The 21229-nt window shown below is 47.2% G+C and overlaps 3 protein-coding genes across 7 annotated transcripts; 1 reads left to right on the top strand and 2 right to left on the bottom strand.

Annotated features, from left to right (window-relative positions):
- Window positions 1-1374: 1374 nt before the first annotated feature.
- On the top strand, window positions 1375-9920 carry LOC4332100 (uncharacterized). Of its 3 annotated transcripts, none has more exons than XR_010739848.1 (11): window positions 1375-2138; window positions 3426-3683; window positions 3786-4028; window positions 4152-4301; window positions 5061-6508; window positions 7562-7635; window positions 7802-7883; window positions 7959-8084; window positions 8217-8481; window positions 8714-8868; window positions 9467-9920. XR_010739848.1 is itself a non-coding variant. In XM_015775924.3 (11 exons), exons 1-11 carry the CDS (start codon window positions 1677-1679, stop codon window positions 9710-9712), a joined length of 3351 nt encoding a protein of 1116 aa, XP_015631410.1. In that variant the 5' UTR covers window positions 1375-1676; the 3' UTR covers window positions 9713-9920. The 3 variants fall into 3 exon arrangements, 2 of the variants coding, with proteins under 2 accessions (XP_015631410.1, XP_015631411.1); XM_015775924.3 differs by having other exon boundaries at window positions 8217-8323; XM_015775925.3 differs by having other exon boundaries at window positions 1530-2212; window positions 8217-8323.
- Window positions 9921-10022: 102 nt separating this feature from the next.
- LOC4332099 (G-type lectin S-receptor-like serine/threonine-protein kinase At2g19130) lies at window positions 10023-12740 on the bottom strand. The gene has a single exon (XM_015775926.3). It carries the CDS (start codon window positions 12738-12740, stop codon window positions 10209-10211), a length of 2532 nt encoding a protein of 843 aa, XP_015631412.1. The 3' UTR covers window positions 10023-10208.
- A 3760-nt stretch (window positions 12741-16500) lies between these two features.
- On the bottom strand, window positions 16501-20582 carry LOC4332097 (glucan endo-1,3-beta-glucosidase 3). 3 transcript variants are annotated; one of them, XM_015773172.3, is made up of 4 exons: window positions 20414-20582; window positions 17175-18431; window positions 17066-17093; window positions 16501-16957 (listed from the first exon to the last, which is right to left on the bottom strand). In XM_015773172.3, the coding sequence occupies exons 1-4, from the start codon at window positions 20478-20480 to the stop codon at window positions 16795-16797; spliced, it is 1515 nt and encodes a 504-aa protein (XP_015628658.1). In that variant the 5' UTR covers window positions 20481-20582; the 3' UTR covers window positions 16501-16794. The 3 variants fall into 3 exon arrangements, with proteins under 3 accessions (XP_015628658.1, XP_015628659.1, XP_066164373.1); XM_015773173.3 differs by lacking the exon at window positions 20414-20582 and adding an exon at window positions 18643-18859; XM_066308276.1 differs by lacking the exon at window positions 20414-20582 and adding an exon at window positions 18505-18699.
- Between the last annotated feature and the right edge of the window lie 647 nt (window positions 20583-21229).

The raw sequence follows: 21229 nt of genomic DNA, 5'->3' as shown, positions 1-21229 counted from the left end.
TGAACACGAGCTTATCCTCTCGGAGCTCCGCACCCACCCTCGGCATGCCTTCCTCGAGTTTGGGGGTGGGGAGGAGGGAGAGTGAGGGAATGACATGACATGTAAGCCCGTTGCTTTTCTTTTTTCTTTTTTTCTTTACTTACACTCGCATTGGTGCTTATGTGGACAATACGTTAACATTGGTTAACCGATCAACATATCACATGGGATAAACCCAGGAAACAAAACACTGAAAGAGGTAAATTGAACCGGTTTTAATTCTTAATATGGGTGCTGTAATGCTGTACCTTGTTTTGGGGTTGAGAAAAAAATTAGACTAGGCTTGTATGTGAAGGACGTCTTGTAGACTTTCTCCCGTTACAACATGACGCTCAAACTCTTCGGCCATCTTCGCCAAAGCCCATATCCCTAAGGTCCTGAGAATTTTCAGCCTTGGCAAACAAGGCCTTCAGGATACGTTTCCTCCCCAGTGCTACTGCAGTACTGCTACACAGGATCAGCCCGATACTATTATTCATGCTTTTCGTTTGTAGAACTAACATTCGTGTGAACATGCCAAAAAATACAGCTAGTTTCTCCTAGGATACCGTGGATGCAGCCACACCTTGATTTGAATCTGGCAAGGCAGGGAATAAACAAATTTGACTTCATTATTAGTTCATTGTAGCGTCTAGCGTGGCATGCTAAACGGCGCATGCGGTCGACATGTGGCTCATTAAATTCTGGAAGGGGACATGTGGGCAACGCGAGAGCGAGTAAGGATTGAATCGTGATCCTGCAAGATAGAGTCGCTGATAATAGCACTGCCCACACTGCCAAAATATGCCATATGTTATCCTAGTGAAATTACGAGGAAACATACCATGTTCTACGAGAAGGAATACAGCAATAACACTCAGGCAGGTGGTCATCCAGCCGCCGAAGAAACAATAGCTCATCGGATCTAATTCTGATCATATCTGATCTAAAGTACAAGAAAAAAAGTAATATAATTCTCGGACGAGAACAACTCTGATCTGGTGAACCAACATGCGCGCGTAGGAGCCTGAAACAACGCTGAACTGATGAAGCATCACCTGACGCGATCACGAGAAGACGGGGCGCGGTCCGGGGAAAGCGATCCCCCGCCTCACGCGGCAGCTAAGACCAGGACAAACGCTTCTGTAGGTAACACCAAAAGAGGCCTTCTCCTGGAGTGGACACGCCAAGCCAGCGAGGGCGGCACATCTCACAACGCAAAGCTTTAGCGCCGGAAACTGCCGCACACAGCGCACGGGAGCACAGACCAGTGCCACAACCCGTCGCTCCGGCAGTCCGTCCGGCTCGAACCGACCCAAAGTTTACACGGGAAACTCTCGCGATTCCGTCCGTTTTGGCCTCCACAAACCGGGAGCTTCTCCGAAGGAGATCACAGCACAGCGATCCGCGAGGTGCCAGCCGAAACTTGCCAGTTACCCACTGGCAACCGCGCGGCCTGGCTGCACGGCCGCACCCCGTCGCCTTCCGTTCCCTCCCCCACGAGCCCGCGTGTCCCCAATCATACTAGCGCGGCCGTGTCCGTTTCCTCCTCCGTCGCCACCACCACCACCACCACCTCTTCCCTCCCCGGCGTCCGCTCCGCCCCCATTCGCCGATGCGGCGGGTCCCCAAACCCTAGCCCGATCCCGACGGCGGCGATGGCGGCTGGCCGTGCGGGGGGCGCGCCGCCGGTCACCGGCGACCGCTACCTCGACTTGCTGGTCCGCTTCGTGGGCCGCAACGCCGGGGCGCTGCTCGACGGCTCCGTCACCCTGCGACTCCACCCCGTGGGGCTCCACTACGTCGCCTCCCGCCTCGAGGCGCTGCGGGAGCTGGAGGCGGTCGGCGCCGGCGCGCCCGTCGACTACCTCCGCGCCTACGTCGCCGACCTCGGCGACCACCGCGCGCTCGAGCAGCTCCGCCGGATCCTGCGCCTGCTCACGTCGCTCAAGGTCGTGGCCCCCGGGCCGGGGCGGGACCCGGCGCCGCTATCACTCGTGCCGTTCGCGCGCCTGCGCGTGCTCGAGCTGCGTGGGTGCGACCTCTCCACCTCCTCCGCCGCCAGGGGCCTGCTCGACCTCCGCCACACCCTCGAGAAGCTCATCTGTTACAATTCCACGGTGCGATTACGACATGTTCCCCAGTAATTCTGATCCTGCAGCTACTTAATTCGTTGTTTCCGGCAATTCACATGGTGAGCAGAGGCGCTAGTTTTGATCTCATACTAAACTATGAACTATATTAAGTGTGAATTGTGCTTATTGTTTGCAGTCTGGTTCTTCTACATCCAACGAACTGGTTTTAAGTGTTATCCCACCTATGCCCCACAGACCACAAAGCCACAATCAATACTATGTTCCTAGGATCTGACCCATCCTGGTGGCTGGCACATATATTACAAGTATTGTACTATAGTTACTCAGCATGTTACTGGCTTTTCTATGGGTGAATTTGCCCATTTTCCGAGTTCTAAGATACTAGTATGACATATGACATGACGCCACAAGCATTTGATGGTTACTAATGTTTCCATTGTAACCCATGGGATTTAACGGGATGCTGCTAGGTCTTTAGGTTATCATCAAGCACCCCTCTGGTGAATATGAATTTGATAGCAATCTAATCCACATGCTGTTTCTCTGGACTAGAGAATTGTGAGCATCTTTGCAATACTAAGTTCTGATCACATTCAGGCTTGTGTTGTGGGTTTGTGGCACATGGTGCACTCCACAGTATTGCAATTGTAGCGTCTGTCCCTTTTGTGCTCGCTGCAATTACCCTCCTGACGTGCTTAGTTAATCTCTGAATGCAGAAGTTGTGTGGCACTGTAGCCATTTAATATCTTTGTACGTTTGTCTTGTGTATGCTTTCATGCAGCTGAAAATAGGGTTATGCTTCTTGACATACTCCTTTGCAAATTTACTGAGGAAAACTTAGGCAATTTGTCATTTATCTGAGTTAGAGGTTTCAGTGGAGTCCGCAGTGGTCATTTAAGGTAATAATGCTGTAATAAGTCATCTTGTCTAGGTAATTATCACAGGGTACCCATTATAAACAACTAAAACACTGTTGATTGGAAACAAACAAAGTGTTTGTGTGTGTGGATGGACCGTGTAATTACTAGTAGAGACATATAATTGACTGTTTAGAGCATATAGCCTGAGAACCTCAATATTTGGTTGTGGCTTTAGAGGCTGCAATTTACTGGGCAGTGCCATTGCTTGGATCTTTTATTGGTACACAAACAAAAGCTCAGTAGCAGCAAAAAAGTTAATAGAGGAAGAAGTTGCACAGTTAGTTGCATTGGTCAAACAATTCTTCTGATTAGGCTTCCTTTTTGTTCATTTCCACACAATGCAACAATACTGTCCATGGCCATGTAACAGTTCAGTTTTGCACTACTTCAGGATGCTCTTAGGCATATCTTCACGAGCAGGATCATGGATATCAAGGACTCACCCGTATGGGGTCGGCTGTTGTATGTATCATGTGCTTCAAATGGTCTGGTGCTCATGGATGAGTCATTGCAGTTGTTACCTGCAGTTGAAACCCTTGATCTTAGTCGGAACCAGTTTGCAAAGGTGGATAATCTGCGGAAATGCACAAAGCTACGAAATCTAGATCTTGGATTTAATCATTTGCGCTCTATATCATCCTTGAGTGAGGTAAAATGTCTTTTCTTTTGAATACCTTTGGAATATTGCTAAACCGGCGAGCTTGTTTCCCGTACTGTTGTTTTTGTTTGATGGCATGTTACTTCCGTGCAGGCTTGCGGTCGAATTGTGCAACTTGTACTGAGAAATAATGCTTTAACTACACTACATGGGATCAAAAATCTAAAGTCGCTTATGGACCTTGATCTGTCTTACAACATCATCTCAAATTTCTCGGAGCTGGAAATACTTGGTAGCCTTTTTTTGCTACAGAACCTATGGTTGGAAGGCAACCCAATCTGCTGTGCTCGTTGGTATCGAGCACGTGTTTTCAGTTTTCTCCACAACTCAGAAAGTGTGAGTAGTCATCAAATTGCATTATTTTCTCATGTTTTTTTCTTTATGTTCTCCATCATAATAGTCTCTTCCACAGTATTAGAGTGATATGACAGCTCTGTTCTGTACCTTTTTCTGCCTCAGTTGAAGTTAGATGATAAAGGTATGAACACACAGGAGTACTGGGAAAAACAAGTACTGTTTTCAAGCAGGCAAAAGCAACCTGCTGGCTATGGATTTTATTTTCCTGCAAAAGATGACCATGAGGATGAAGACACATCAAATTCAAAGATGGTAAGTTAACATCTGCCACAAAATTCATCTATTGTATGCGACAGAAAATATTCAAGAACTGTTAGTTAGAGCGGTTTATCTCATTACCAATAGAAATATTGCATAGTGATCTCTTCTCATGCTTACGATTTGTTTATTTCACATGCAGAAGCTGGTTTCTTATAGCCTCAGTTTTTTTTGGGGGGGGGGGCATATCTATATATCCTATATAGTTGGAACCAAAAGCTTGACATGCATTGGGCCACATCATTTAGAAAATAGTAGCCTATGGATCTCTTGCATGTTTTGATCTCAATCATGTGTCATGTACATTTACAACCCACTTATTGTAGTTATTGATATAAAACTCAATGTGCATTGAACCATGTCACTTAGAAAAGTAATAGCCATTGGATCCTCTCATGCTTGATAAATCCATGTGTCATGTACAATTGCAATTCTAAATCAATTACTATGAGCTCAAAATATTGTTTTTCAGGCATTACAAGTATATAATTTACAAATTATTTTCCTTGTGTTTTCTTTAAAGTATTTTTAAATTTCCCGCTACAACACCCGGGGTATTCACTAGTTTTAACAGAGATTTCCCATTGACATATTATGGTAATCTTGTTTCGAGAAATGCAAGATATAACACCATCTATTAAACGCTACTAAATTGAAACAACTCTGCAAAAGTAGGGCATCCTGCATTTGTACTCTGCAAAATTTGCTGATATCTCTTTAACGATAGTCTGTTTGCCCTTCTATTTGCTGTAGAAAAAGATTTCTCGACTTGCCTTAATTGTGGAGGAAGAGAGAAGTCTTTGTGATGAAGGTGTGGACCAGCAGACCACCCCCCACGAAAGTGACAGTTCTAAGAAGGATGAAGTTGCAGGTGCTGATAATGACATAAAAATTACTTCGTTGATCAATACAGCTGAATTATTGAAGAAAGAGAAATCAACTGATTGGCTGCGTGAATTTAAGGAGTGGATGGATGAAAACATGGAGAATACAGAACCTGACAACCTTTACATAGAGTTCAACAGTAGCAATGGAAGGTATGAGGAACAAAAGAAAATGCAGAAAGCTCAAAAGAACTCAAAGGACATCTCAGACTTGGTACAGACGTCAGAAGGTGGGAGCAGCTCAAACATTTTGGAATCTGACTTATCTTTCACTGATGGTGCATGTTACAGTGCTAATGGTGTTACCACAGAATCCTCACATGAAGGGAATATATACCAGGCTCCTTTAAAGTTGCACTTGAATTCTTCCCAGCAACTTCCTCCACTAAATTTTGTAGCCATTTCGCATGCTGATTCTTTTTGTGAGATGGAAGATGGCACTGGAAACTTACATACAAATGGAGTTTCATCAAATTTGATGAACAAGCTGGTAGAACCGAGTCTATCCTTCACAAATTCTAGTCCGCAGTCACCCCCACAATACAAGGAGGACATTCTGCATCGAAGACTTTGTATGGAGGAAGAGGTTTTGCAGACTTCGGGAGACTTTAATTGTGCTGGTTCGCTTGGTAGTGGTAGCAGTTGCAGTGATGACTCTTCAGGTGATTTATGTTCATGCAATTCCGAAGATGATTGTGTTGCAATTCGAACAAAAATGGAGTTGTCCCCCAATGGTCAAATAGCTAGGTTTTCTTCTGTAGGTGATTATGAGGAAAAGGATGGAATGGAATATTTTTCTGGGAAGAAAGGTTTGCCTGATTATTCAGCAGAGGATGTCCCAAATTTTACAGATTCCGTTGAGTTTGGTATTAAGCAGTTACATGATAGGTACAAGAGCAATGGGCATTTAGGAGAAGGTTCAGATCATTTGGTCAGACAACAGAGTAACCAGAAGTTTAAGATGAGGATACCTCCTCTTTTTAAGAATCATAATGGCACTAAACTTGTATTTCCGAAGGTCAATGGAGATGAAATGGATAATGGGGTTTCAGTTGCAGGGAACGGCCATCTGGGATGCAACCTGAACAACTGTACTCTTTGCAGGGAACACAGCTTAGAAAACCATAATTCAAGTATCTTGCACAAGGATAACTTATGTGCCAGTGCCAATACAGTTTCTTGTAACACTGAAAAGTACAAGCTTATTGAGGATTTCTTCAATTTAGAAATTGCAAGCGACGCATCTGAAATTTGTGAAAAGACAGCCTTTTGTGGATACATATTTCAAAATGGCACTGGAAGTGATTTGGTTCAAAGGTGAGAGTTGTGTTCCCCATGTTGTCAACCCTGATTAAGTATTACGCAATTACATGTGTATTGGCTGATTGATGAATAGCAATTAAGGACCTGAATGTCTTTAAATTATTTGCCTGCTGCCGTTATTTATTTTTTGAGGGGTGGGGATGGGGGGCTTCATCTGCGCACCACTTCAAAAAAATTTATTGCGTCCTGTAAATTGCCAGAATCAATATGATTCCAACTGTTGTTTAGAGTGAAAACTGGTCTTCATCTTTGCATTAGTGCATGTTGTCATATTCAAAAGTTTCAAACTCATAACTCTGTATAATATGTTTTTGTATGTTCACATTCTTGCAAATGAGAATTGAAGAACTTAGTTGTACTGTCCAGGTGAATAATGGCAGGATTTAGGCAAAGTATCTAAACAATCTGTGACATAACACATGCCAGGGGTTGTAGGCCATGTCTTTGATCGTCATAATATTCATTTCTTTAGTCAAGCAGCAAAATGGCATTTCAGACAGTCGTGGGAGGAACTTTAGGAGATCATGAATTTAACGCAGCGAAGTTTCTACATAAAGAAATTGTCTGTACTCTGAAAAATGAACAGCAGGGGATGTCTGGTGACCAAAGTATTTCTTCTTAAAAAAAAGTGAACAGAAAAATCAGGCATTATTCATGAACAAAAAAATCTTTTGGCTCATCGTCTTGCATATTTACCTAGAAATTCACATGCATCTGTTTCCAGTAACATTTTCCATGATTCAAGTTACTTCCATGTCTTCAATGTGTTATGTGCAGTTATCAATAATATATCCTTAAATGTGTTAAATGGCTCCGTTTTACAATTCCACTTGTTTCCTTGAGCATTTAATTCTATACGATATTCAGTAACTATCACTTTTAGGTTCTCTTGATCTGAAACCGAAATTTGCATAGATGTGAGGTTATATACAGATCAAGCTTTAGCTATTTAAAATCTGTCTGCATGTTCCATGTCATTTTATGTCGTACACCAGACAACTGTTTTATCTCCTTTTTTTAAGTGTACTGTTTTATCTCTTTGTGTAGAGAGGTAGCCTTGCTGCGATGTTCTCAAAATAAACTACATGTTGTGCTAGTTGATATGGCTCAAGATGGACAAGGTTTGCTTTCTACAAACCATTGAATCATCTAAAAAGCTTATTGTCCTAATATCTTTGTTAGACTGTTGCAACTGGAATTTACCTAGATGGTTGTTTTACGTGAGTTCTTACTGTTATTCTATTGTAATATTGTGACAGCTATTCTTATGTATTGATTAATTTGTAGACACTATGCTAAGAGTTTTGGGCAGCTATTGGATGGAAGATCTGGAGAATATTTTGATCGGACTGGGTCTACAAGCATTGAGGTATATTAGCATATTGATATTTAGCAACTTTCATTTGAATTATATGAGGCTTACTTTTGTTTTGCAATATCATAGGGTACACATGGCAGATAATACAACTCACCTATTCTTGACAAGGACTTCCAAGGAAGCAGAAGATATACTTTGGCTCTTAACCGCGTCTAATTTTCCACAATTAACTAGTAGTATATCTTTGCAAAGGTTTGGTTTGTTTAGCCTTTTACTTTCCCTGTGAGCAAAACACTGTTCTTTTTTGCTTAAAAGGAAACTTTTTTTTATTGCGACTTTCGGTTTATGTTGTTGATTATACTTAGTTCTGTATTTAAATGGCAGCTGGGAGAAGGTCCAACTTAAATTGCTTGAGAATTGTATCCATCCAAGTTTGGAAATGGGAATATTTCTCTACTCGTTGTTGATGTTTTGGAAGAATGATACTGAAGGTAAGCATTATTTGGTTGATGAAACAGCACACTATTCTGTGGCTGGACTAAGAACAGATCGGTCCCTGCGTTATCTTATGTTTGATGGTTCTAAATTATGTTTGGGTGTGTCTGAGATTTTCCTTGAAGCCTTATAGAGTGGGATTCTTTGGAAAAAGGTGGGTAAAGGAGGTAGGAGTATGCATGACTATTGTATAAGCTAAGTAGGGAGGGAGGTCATTATGAAAACTATAATAGTTTACCACAGATTTTTTATCTGCATTTTTACCACTGACGTCATATTCCAATTTTGGCATATGAAAACTATGAGGATTGTTCCAGTTACCTTAATTCATTATTTGTCTGCTGTCAACTGGAACTTGCTGAAATAGTGTCCATTCTATTTTGCAGAAGGATCCTTTGTTATTAGATCCCTCGCTGTTACTGAAGGGTCATTATTTGTGTGTATCGAGAACATACATCAGTTTGGTTCCCTCCCTGATGATCCGGATACTCCATATTTTTCTCTGGATGCTTGTTGTTTTATCAACGATATTCAAGAAGTGGTAAGCCATGGTTTACTTTTGACATTTCCCTTGCTAGTTATTTGTCATGATTTGCTCCAACAGCTCCAAAAGATAATTCCTTCCCACCTTGATGTTAAGTAGGTCACTAACACTCACCCTTAGTACTCTGTTTCTTCCTTGGCTGTAAATATTTGTGATGTAAATGAAAAACAGAAAAACAGAAAAACAGGGAGCAGTAAGCATACGTACCCATTTTAGATTTTGGTTGCATTTTAAGATGTTAGGTAATGCCATGTCTGAAAGGAATAGCATACATACAGAGCTTAGAGCAATAGCCCCTTGCTTGACCATCCATTTTTCCCCTATTCCTGTATCTTAACTCAATCCGTATCCTACCCCTCCTATTCCACAATCCAAACAAAGCGCTGCTTGCCTATTGTTGAACACGAACAGCCATCTTTAATTTAATATCAATCGATCAAGTATATGAATCATGATTGCATCTGACTTTATTCCTTTAGCTAGTGAAGTTGTGTCCTACCAAAATAAGCTGTGATATCATTGTAAGTAAGCTTAGCTGTTCTGTCAGATTGAAAGTTGATATCACTCATTCAATATTCTCTCTTCATGTATTCAGGTTGTGGATCACTGTGACAAGAGATGTTTGACATTAGTTTTGGACAACCATGCACATGAAGGAAGATTTTGCAGTAACGGTAGCATTACAAATTCACAGAGCAAGCAACCAGATGAAATTTACACAGTGCATACATGGAAACTCAAGTGGTTCTCTGAAGAAACAGTTGTGAAGTTCATTTCTTTACTTAAAGCTCTTTACTCTGTATCATCATCTTCATCTTTACCTGTAAAGTGTACATCTTGATATGTTGGTTCTTGTAGTTACATAGTGATATTCGTTCATTCTTTGGGGTTGTATTTAGTTCTTAATCTGTATAGGTTGTTACTAGTTGCCCGTGTAGATATATGCTTCTTATGCCCTTTGTAGTTATCAGAAAATTTTCCCATCTAAAAATTGTACATAACAGAATTATAGTGAGTGTGGAGGAGTGGATCTGCAATTTTGTCAACAAGTTGTTTTCAACAATTAGTTAAGGACTTCTGGGTAGCACTAATGGATTTCTTCAATAAAGGTGCAGCTGTCAGCAAGGATGGACCAGAATTAGATGGGAACAAAACGAGAGAAGGTACTTGTCTGATCCTGTTTCCGGAATTTAAGGAATTTACAGAACAGTTGCAGTACAGTACTGGCTATACATCCACACGGGAAATATCAACTATGCTGACATTACAACTACATTTTCATATCTGACGCTGCATCTTCACTTCAGCTGTAGGGTGCTCCCAGATTCTTTTCAGTTCTACATTTCTTCTATTGCTTCTGTTTCTGGTTTACTACCGCTCTTTGAGCAGCGCTCATCCTCTGGAACACCTCTGACCCATTCGTTCTCAATCGCCAGGATATGAAGCCGAGAAGGGATCGGCGGCAACATTACGTTGGCGATGCCTTCGAGCTGCTGCACGACGAGCCCCATGGTCGGCCGGTCGCCTTCCTCGTCTTGAATGCACCAGCCCGCGACCTTGCAGAGTCTCTCAACCTCCTTCGGGTCGGCATCCTTGGCCACCCTCTCGTCGACCAGCCCGGCCACGTCGCCTTCGTTTAGCTTGACCACGGCATGAACCGGGAAGTAAATCCCAGGGCCGCCCTCCGACGACGACGACGGCGCGGTGCTGTTCCGCCGGCCCGAGACGAGCTCGAAGAGCAGGAGCCCGAAGCTGTACACGTCGGCTTTTGCGGTGACCGGCGTGCCGGCTAGCCACTCCGGCGCGAGGTATCCCACCGTGCCCCGCATGGTGGTCAGGACGCTGCTGAAGTCGCGGCCGACGAGCTTGGCCATGCCGAAGTCCGCGAGCCTCGCCGCCATCTCCTGATCGAGGAGGATGTTCTCCGGCTTGACGTCGCAGTGTATGATGCACTCCCTGCACTTCTCGTGCAGGTAAGCCAAGCCCCGTGCCACACCAACCGCGACGTTGTACCGTTGGCTCCAAGTCAGGGTCACCTGCTTGGAGTCGGGGCCGGAGCTGGAGCCGCTCATGACGAACAGGTGCGAGTCCAGCGAGCCATTGGCCATGTAGTCGTACACGAGCGCCCTCTTGTTTCCCTCGCAGCAGAAGCCACGGAGTCGGACGAGGTTGACGTGCTGGATCATGCCGAGCGTCACCACCTCCGTTCTGAATTGCTTCTCGCCTTGCCGGAGACCGTCGAGCTTCTTGACGGCCACGGGCGTCCCGTCCGGCAGCGCGCCTTTGAACACCGTGCCGAAGCTCCCGCTCCCGAGCTTCTCCGAGAAGTCCCTCGTCGCGGTCTTCACGGCATGGTAGTCGAGCAGCAGCAGCGACCCCTGCACCGCCGTCACCTTGCCCCTCCTACGCCGCATCCGCAACACCGCCGCCACCGCCACCACGGTGACGAGGCTCGCCAAGAGCAGCACCACCGCCGCAACGACGCTTCCAAGGATTACCATCGATTTCTTCCACGAGTGCTCCGTCGACGACGCCGGAACCTCCGAGTGGGCGACACGGAGGTGAAGCACCGCTCCGGCGAGGCCAGGATCGCCTTGGCCATTCTCATTAGCCGCGTAGGCTTTCATGTTGACGAGCTCGCCGTTCCACACGAGGCACTTCGCTCCGTCGTGAACGTAGGCCGTGCAGGAGCAGTCGACCAGGCAGGTGTGCGCGCACGCCTTGTCGTTCCCAGCTCCGGCCGGCGCCTCCACGGAGCCATTCGGGAGCCGCACGGTGTACGGCAGCGCCAGGAACCCGTCTCCGTGACACTCGAGAGGGTGCCGCCTCACGCAGCCTCCGGCGGCGTTCTCCAGCCTCCACTCCTCCGACGACCGCGGCTCGAAGCCGGCGGGGCACCGGCACTCCGGGTTGGTGGCGTTGCTGCAGACTCCAAAGGGCCCGCACGAGCCGTACACGTCGCACGCGTCGTGGGGCAACGAGCAGAAGAGGATCCACTTCCCCGCCGTCTCGCTCCACTGCCGCCGCCGCATCTGCCCGTTCACGTCCAGCATGAAGTTGCCGACGGCGCCCGGCAGCCGGTCGCGGTAGCTGAAGAAGTTGACGCTGGCGTTCGGCGCGTAGGGGACGCCGGTGAAGTAGCCGGACCGCATCTCCGGCACGTTCGCGAAGATCTCGCCGTCCCAGAGGCCGGTCGTCCAGTACCGGTGCTCGCCGCCGGCGAGGAGGTCGAACTTGGCCAGCCCGCGCGCGTCGATCACCATGGAGAACGCGCCGGGCGCCGGGTTCTCGGAGTCCGTCCACGACGTGAGGAAGCTGTGGACGCCGCGGCCCCTGTCGTAGCCGAGCCTGGCTCCGGGGAGCCATGTGTCGGTCGGGTGATCAAAGCTCTGCCACGCCACGTGCGTCGTCGTAGTCGACGACGGCGATCGCGACCGCGACCGCGTCGCGTTGCTGTTCACCACGAGGTTGCCGTCGTCCTGGAGCGTGGCGACGGTGGTGCGCGGGGGCGACGGCGAGGAAGACGCGGACGCGTTCGACGACCACAGCAAGGTGTTCGACGGCGCCGTCGAGAACAGCCGCAGATCGCCGTGGACGCTCAGCTCGAGGTGGCAGCTCGACGGCTCAAGAATCGGGCGCTCACGGTTGGCAACCCAAACAACCGTCTTCTTGGAGATCTTCTTGTACCAGATGCCAAGGTAGTGCTTGTTGGACTTTCCCGGCGAGAAGAGGCCGAGCTCGAAGTTGCCGCCATTGGAGACCAGCGTCTGGTTCCACAGCAGAGACTGGCCTAGCGTGAGGGTGTCAATGGCGGCCGTGGGGAGATGTAGGTTGAAGAAGAGCAGCAGGAGGACGCCGACGAGGAGCATGGTGGCGAGTGCCGAGTGGCAACCACAATTCTTACTTACTTAGCGAAGAGTGATTAACTTGTTTGTTGGCCTCCTATATAGTACTCATAGGTATCTGTCATGGCATTGATTGAAGGGCCAAGCTTTGTTTGGCCATCATGAATCCACAAGTTATGTATTAGCCGTCAGCCGGTCATGGCATGATGCAGCATTGGCTTCTTCAACGATGTTTACGTGCCAATGGACTACTTTTTTACAGTTTATTTGGATTTTAGACGATATACAAACCGCGACTTGTATCCAATCAGTGTGACAATAAGTTTTTGGTGGCAGTAAGTTTCAGCGTGACAATAATGTCTGTTTCAAGTTTTTCGGAAGTGCTAGTCAACAAGATTTCTCAGATTTTAAAGAAGACGAACTTTTATCTCTATATAAAGACCTGATGCTCATTTCCATCCTTTCTCTCTCGCGTGTTGATGTGAATCAGGTCTGAAATTTTCTTTGATCTGCCTGCTTCAGCAGGAAGCCATCCGTCTTTATCATCGCTTTAGCTTTAGGTCTATCACTAGTTGGTCTCATGTCGCTGTGAAGCCCGTTCAGTAGCGATGCAGCACCCCCGATATATAGGCATATGCATAGCCCGCATTTATGAAAGTTAGTAATTTCTTGGTTACGCATCGAGGCTTTATCCCTTAGAAATGGATGGATATGCCCCCACGTTAATTAACCAACGAGAGCAGCAATCAAACTGCAAGAGCGATGTTGTATTGCACCGCACCATGGGTCCGGGTCAAAATCGAACATTTTTTTAATTGCTCGCACGGTTCAGAATGGAATCAAAAGATTATATCATAAATTTCTAAATTTAAATCTAAGTTTTAAATGTTTTAAATAAATTTATATCTTTACGGGCAATAACTAGCTAAGGTCCCATCTCCGACCGGTAGCCGCTAGTTCTTGGACCATGATCGTTATTGCAATTTCGCTGGTATTGGAGGTTTATGGGACCATAATTAGTAGGGCAGTTTGCCAGATTTTGGATGCTGTGAACTACTGAAGTGTCATCGCATAGATTGTCCAGTACTCCAGTTACTCTGCTGCTCGGCCCTAGTGTCCTCGGATGAAAGCAACCGGCGGCCTGAACAGAACTCGTCGCTGGAGTACGTAGGAAAGCAGAGGGAGTGGCCACCCCCTAGTTAATGAAGGTTTGTTGGCAGCTGCGCGTCGTTGGCACTTGACAATGGTGAGCGCTGTCAATTTGTTTGTCCTGTCATTCGCTTTGGTTTTACTTTGAGCAAGTCGTTGATTTCTTTTGTATCTCACCGGGATATTTCTGCGGTGATGCGCACAGCGCATTGCACCAGTTGACGACTGGGAGCAACGCTGATCCTAGCAAAAATCATTTAGTCAGAAATCCTACCAGAAATCATTTCGTCAGAAATGGTCGCAGGATTCGTTGATCACTTGATTGATACTGGGATAATGATATTTATCTATTTATCTGCTATACTATCTACTGCAAAAGACCACTTCTTAACTCGTTCAACTAGCAGTAGCATCCGTTGAAAAAAATGACGACGAAGGTGTTCATACCCTTCCTGTCCGGTCCCTGTGCGTGTAACTGGATAATTTTAGTTGTAGCAAGTCAGGTTTGGTAAGACGGATGACGTAAATGCTTATCAAGTCAACAACTTCTAATTTGCTGTTGTCGTAATCAGATTGCAATGACAATGCCGACAAACGTCTCATTTGCTGTTCTATTCAGATTTCTGCAGTTTTCGTTTGGAAAACATATTGCGGCTGCTGTTGCATCTGCTATGTTGTCGTACAAATTATTTTCATCCTAATTATATACGAATTCTAGCTCGGTAAAGTCCTCGAGCAGTTTCAAAACTGGAAAAAGAATCACCAAAGACTTGTGAATAAACTGATGATTGTTAGGCTCTCAGTAAAGGCCAAAGTTTTTCCACATGTGAAGAGCCATCGAAAGAGGCATTGGCGTCCATACTACCATGCTCACCAATCTCGCCGAATCCATCCATCTCAATCTCTCATCAAAGAAGAAAAAATCAGTCTAATTCTTCGACACGAGGAGATTTCACGAGGAATCGACGAGACAGAAGAGCACAACGTAGCGGTGGGGGCAAAGCACGCTTCGTCAAGCCTTCGTATTCGGTGTGGTTAAAGCAAGAGTAGTCATCATCGAGCCATAAACCGGTTGACCAGATCGCAAACAGATGAAACAAAACAGAAACGAACAAACAAAAAAATCCAAAGAGGATGATTTTGTTTCATGGAGATCACACAACCAATTTATATATAGGACTAGCAAATATGCCCGTGCGTTGTAACGGGTGAATATCAAACAAATATGGATTGCTAATATTGCATGTGTACTTGTATGATACATGTGTACAAAATTTCAAATTTGTACATGTCTTCCAAATCTTGAAATTTTATATCGCTTTTGCAGATTAGGAAACTGATGTCAGGGCCTGTTCAGATTGTAGCTTAAATAAAGCTTATCAAATTTTAGTAAAGTTACCAAATATGTGCATCCATTTAGTTTTTTTATCAAACTCTAATAAATACATAAAAAATCCTGCCAAAATTTGATAAGGTTTATTTTGACTACAATCTAAACAAACCCTCGTTATAAAAAAACAAATTATTGCCGAAATATACGAAGGTGATTCCGCGTGTGATGGACGATGAAAAAAAAACTTTACCCGAAGACTTACTTTTTTTTTTGTTCTTCACGTGGGTTCTATTTAGTTAGAAATAAATTAAAACGCACATGTAAAATTTACAGCAATTTTATATCTTAAAATGATGGTTCAAAGTGATTAATTTTTTTATGTAAACATTTAATGATTTTTGGGCGAAAAAATAAGGGCCAAAACAACGTGCGCCGGCCCGACCCGTTAGGCAAGGAGGTCCTATAGACACATTACACGAGGGAGCGAAAGTAGACTTATTACAGGAGAGGCCGGAGTGAAGATTTTCCACATTAACCAAGCAAGCAAATTACCACTTGTGTTATGTGATTACATGGAAGATACATATACTATATCAACTGCGGTTTTGCAATACAATGAAAACCGACCGACCCGACTCGGATTAAAACAGATTTTAGTGGCGCGTGGGATGACGGACGAAGAAATATCGGAATCCTTACGTATTTTTTTATTAGGTATAGATATAGATTTCATTGAAAAAAAAATATGTTGGACCTACGAGAAAATGCGGGAATCTATTACCAGAAGCTGCATGTCCATAGATCCTCGAGTATGATTTGGCAGCCCTTCAGAAACGCAAGCTTCGAATCAGCAGCGATCGAGTTGTAAACGAGAAGAGTGCTTCGAAAAAAAGAGCAAATCACATCGAAACGCAATCAGAAGACGAGAAAACAGATCTGTTCTTCGAAGCGCAAACGAGAAAAGAAACAGATTCAGATTGGATCTTTGATGGAAGGGAAGGAACAGGGAGGGAGCCAAGGCTGCGGGATCCGGCGGCGCGCGAGGATATGGAGGAGACGCAGAGGCGCTGGGTTTTATAGGCCTCGATTACCACGATTAGGGTGGAGGCCGGTATCTATGGGCCGCACATAGCTGTGGCATTACACCGTTCCGGCCCAAACTATATGGGCCTCTTGTAAGTGGCTATCCCTTTCGGCCCAACCAATGCAAGTCCGCGCGTTCGTCGCGATCGAAGGAAGCGGAAAGCCGCAAAAATCCATGAATCGATCAACGATTCAGAACAAAGGAAACGAGTGAAGCAGTTGGCTCAGAAGAAGATTTTGATTGTGGTCAGCGCACAAACACTGACACCTTCTGCAAATACAACCTAGTACCAATTTCCTTTTCCAGGCAACGTACCACCCAATACCAAGTTCCCAGACAACATCTTAGAGCAACAGATGAACACAGGCACATCATCTTGTTCGTTCTCAATGATCACCACCCACCCATAACACCGAGGCCAATCCCACTCGACACCAAAAAAAGAATCCCCCCATGAATTCCTACGGACTCTGCTGCCTTGCCTACTAAACTAACCACTCTCGTCTCACTGCCTACAACAGGAGGACGACGCTCAACAGCAGCGCCGCGACGACGGCGCGGACGAACGACGAGACGTCCCCGATCGCCCGGTGCGCGCCGGAGTCCCCCGCCGTGGAGTTCGACGACGGCGCCAGCGATGTGCCGTTCAGCAACGACGTCCCGTTCTTCCCACCACTGCACGTCCAAAAATAAATGACAGATTTGAGCGAAACGCACTTGAATTCTGTTTCAAACATCGCGAGAATGTAAAGACGTTATGGGGAGGGGAAAAAAAGAGCGTACCTTCCAGCGTAAACGCAAGACCCGTGGCCTGAAGAAAACAGAGAGAACGAAATAAGCTCAAATCCAAATGTTTGGAAAGCAGGAATCTCTTATGGTTTTGTGAACTTACTGGGATCGGTGGTGGTGATCACGGCGACACCGCTGAAGTAGCACGTCCCGGAGCCCATGCCCATGCCATGGTAGTAGGCGTTGAAGGCGTAGGTGGCGTGCGCCTCGACGTTGTCCGGGTCGTAGCACGGCTGCCCCTGCATCAGCGCGGAGCAGTCCACCTTGCCCGGGCCGCAAGCCCAGTCGAGCGCCGCCTGCAGCATCTTCTCGTCAGCGCCCTCCCGCGCCACGCAGTAGGTCTGGTTCGTCGTGTCGTTGGCGAGCAGCACGCCGGAGCCTGTCAGGTGCAGGGTGTACGCCGGGATGCCGTTCATGTCGAACAGGCCCCAGTACTTCTCCGACGTCGAGCCGGGGCGGGTGTCCTCGTCGTAGAGCTCGTAGATGTACGTCGGCACGGCGACGCCGGGGTGCTTCGGCGTGCCGGTGGTGTTCATCACGTGCCGGATGAGGTTACTGTTGTAGGTGTCGGCGTTGTCGGAGGTGGCGTCGGGCTCGTTGGACGGGTCGCCCTTGTGCGGCCACCCGGTCTCCGTCACCATCACCGGCACGTTGGTGACGTTGAGGTACGCCATGGCGAAGTAGGCAGCGTCCACGACCGCGTCGAACACGTTGGTGTAGTGCAGCAGGGTGTTGGCGTCCACCGCCTCCTTGTTCGGCGGCAGCGGCCGGAACAGCGCGTAGTCCAGCGGGATGACGCCGTTGGAGCGCATGTAGTCGTAGTACGGGTACACGTTGAGCATCAGCGGCGAGCCCGTGGACTGCAAGAACTTGAGCAGCGGCACCAGCACCGGGTCCAGGGAGCGGTTGAAGAAGGCCTGCGACGGCGGGAACGAGTCGAGGATGATGGACGAGGAGTGCGGCGTCGAGATCTTGATGTACCGGTCGAGCGCCGCGGCCACCAGCGCGTTCTGGAGGTAGCGGATGGCCGGCATGAGGAGCGGCGCCGCGTTGGGCAGCGTGGAGAGCACCTCGGAGCCGACCGCGATGGCCGTGATGTTCACGGAAGGGTAGTGCGCGGCCACGTTGCGCGCCACCCAGTTGGCCGCCGTGGCGTTGGAGTTGCCGATGGCGAGGAGCTGCTCGTTCGGCACGGAGACGATGACGCGGATGCCGGTGTTGGCGAGCGCCGCGAGCATCGCCGGGTCGGCGTCGTACAGCCGCACGTGGCGGATGTTCTGCGAGCGGAGCAGCGTCGTGATCTGTGTCGGCGCCGGTACCGACGTCATGGCCGTGCCAATGTTGACGCCGATGTACGCCCCTGCACGCCAAAAATGTAAGATAAACAACGTTAACGTAGCTCATGTCAAGTTTATTTTTCATTTACTCCGTACCGAACATGACGAATAAAGAGAAATACGGCACAGTTCAAAACTCCGACAAATCATTGAGGACAAACAAGGATCACATGCAAATGTAAATGGAGGATTAGTAACTGATCACTAAGGGGGTGTTTGGGAGAGAGGGGTTACCTCTCTCAAAAACAGTCCCTCCCCGAGAGACTTATTCCTCCGAAAAAAACCACTCCTGAATTTGAATCTGGACACAGGGTTTTTTTTTAAGAACGGAGGAATTTTTGGAACGGAGGAAGTAAGTTGTTGAGAGAGGGGCTAAAGTTTACCCTCTCTCTCCCAAACACCCCCTAACTCGTACAACTACTAGTAGCAACAAGAAAAAGAACAGTTGGACAAATACAGCAGCACATCGATTTCCCTACAGAAAAATGGGCATGGGGGATGTTGGGAGTACACCAAGCTAGCTGTAAAGCACAAGGCAACTTGGTACGGGGGAAATACGTTGGAAACAGGAGCCACCACCACCACGACGCAGCGCAAAATCCCGGGCTTTTCATGCGGATGGCCACAGCGAGCGAAGCACAGTTCAGTCCAGTCCTGCACGCTGCACCGCCCTCTGCTGCTGCCTCTGCGCAGGCAAGGCAAAACCTCCAATGCGACAACCAGCTGGGCCGCACAAGCTAGGAGACGTGACTCCATTAATACTAGCAGTGACACTGCCAGGTGGTCCCGGGAAAACAACCGTCACCAACCAGTCAAAGGAGAGACTGACCGGACTCTCTCGCACACTCGGCACAGGGTGCTGAGTGCTGACAAGGGCACAGGACAATCACCCAGTCATCCGTGACTATAATTACCGAGTTATTACCGTGGGGTTAGCCTCATGATTAACACCGAACCCCCACTGCAACGGTCAAAAGTTCATGACCTAAGCCATTGGCACCAACCAGTTGCTGATGCATACATGGAGTAGGGAGTGATCATAGTTTGAGGAGAAAAGAGGCAGACAAGGAGGCCCCACAAAGGCTGGTGCCAATGGCTAAAGATGTGTATAACCTGGGAGCGATCTCCTTTCGGCTTAAACTTATGCACAAAGCCATCATAAAGACCCATAAGCTAGCTGTTGTGTTGCGAACTTCTAGTACTGTGGAAAGCTGGGCGTGATGCTGCATTTTAGTGGATAGATTAGTGATGGCGACCGTCTGATGCTAGTATTCTACTACTACTAGTGGCTTGTAGTATTCGTTCCCCTCGCTACAAGTAAAATCTTATTCCAAACATATTAGTTTATGATTAGTATTATGATATGATAATGACACCAGATGTTCCTACAGAACGTGCTTAACTGATAAAGAAACTAGTGCACGTGAAGGGGGCAACTGAGGATGCAGCCATGCAGGCATGGGGAGAAGTTCAGAGAAGGGAATCCCAGGCAGACCAAGAAGACAAGCAGAGAATAAGGGTGAGCAGGATGAGTAGTCAAATCCAAACCCCAAAAGCTACTACTGACTGGGTAGCTACTACAAGTACTCCATTACAGACCACTCTAGCTAGGAGTAATAACTCATTAACTAAGATTAGCCATGTTTTGTGATTTGTGTTAATCTATTGTCAAGAGAAAGCTACTACCAACGGTGAACTTTAACCATCAAGGGGTACAGGACAACTCCAATAACACCAGAGACCACAATACGACAAGCAGAAATCCGGGTAGAAAGGGACATCGCTCACTCGACCAGTCCCAATCACAGTCGCTATCATTCAAGGTCTCCAGGATTGCAGCAAGAAAACTAGCCTAATAAACAAAGATATTATCGATGATGTAATAGCAAAGATGGCGAGATCGAGCCATGCAACCACATCCAAGAATGGGATAGCAGAGTCAGTGTCAAAAGGGTCAATATGAGATCAAGCAACACAAGAGAAAAAGAAAGAAGGGAAATCTCACCGTCCTCGCCGTGAACAACCGAGGCGGCCAGTATCAGCAGGAAGAGGAAGAAGAAGAGCTTCTTCATGTTGCCGCAAGAGAAGCCCAAGAAACCGAAAGAAACAATCTTGATGTGCCTTTTCTCCTCGGTATTTTCACTCTCCCAGCTGAGAAGAAGCAATAGAAACCTACCAACCTACCTCCTGAGCTCGGAGCTTAACTATGCGTAGGAGAAGGATACCAAGAAGAGCAGACCAAAGAAGTGGAGTGTGAAAGGGGAGGAGGAAGAAGAAGTGGAGAAGAGGTGGGAGGGAGGAAGCGAACTGGAATGAAGAGTTGCAAGTTGATGGGATATAAATATGAGAATACAGAAAAGGAGGGGCTTTTGTACAAAAGTAAGGGGCAAGGGCCCAATGGTAGGGAGGTGCCCATCACGGTGTCAAAACCGCATCAGCTACGCGCCCGAGTACTCCTCCCAAGCCCCCTACTCCCACTGCAGCTGGGCCCAACGCGTTGGTGCGACCCACATGTCGGTGTAAAAGCTCTCTTCGTACGCCGCGCTCTGGCCAGCCGATGGTTTAGTGGCACGCATCACGTGGCGCATGTCAGGCATCCAACGGCTGCGAGGCGATCTCGCGGAGCGGCGACGAGGCCGTGCTGTTTCGAGTAGTACTACGTGGATCGCTTCGTGGACCTCGGGGAAATCCGGGCCCGCATGTCAGCGTCTCTGGTGGGCCGCGGCTGGCAGTGGGCATAGGACAACGGGAAAGAAACGAACAAACTCCAATAAAGCGAGCCCTCCTCCCACCGACATGTGGGGCCGATATGGTGTGGACC

The sequence above is a fragment of the Oryza sativa genome, chromosome 3 (genome assembly GCF_034140825.1).
Source record: "Oryza sativa Japonica Group chromosome 3, ASM3414082v1".
Lineage (NCBI taxonomy): Eukaryota > Viridiplantae > Streptophyta > Magnoliopsida > Poales > Poaceae > Oryza > Oryza sativa.
The sequence above is the reverse complement of the archived record's forward strand: the minus strand, read 5'-3'. Positions and strand labels throughout refer to the sequence as shown.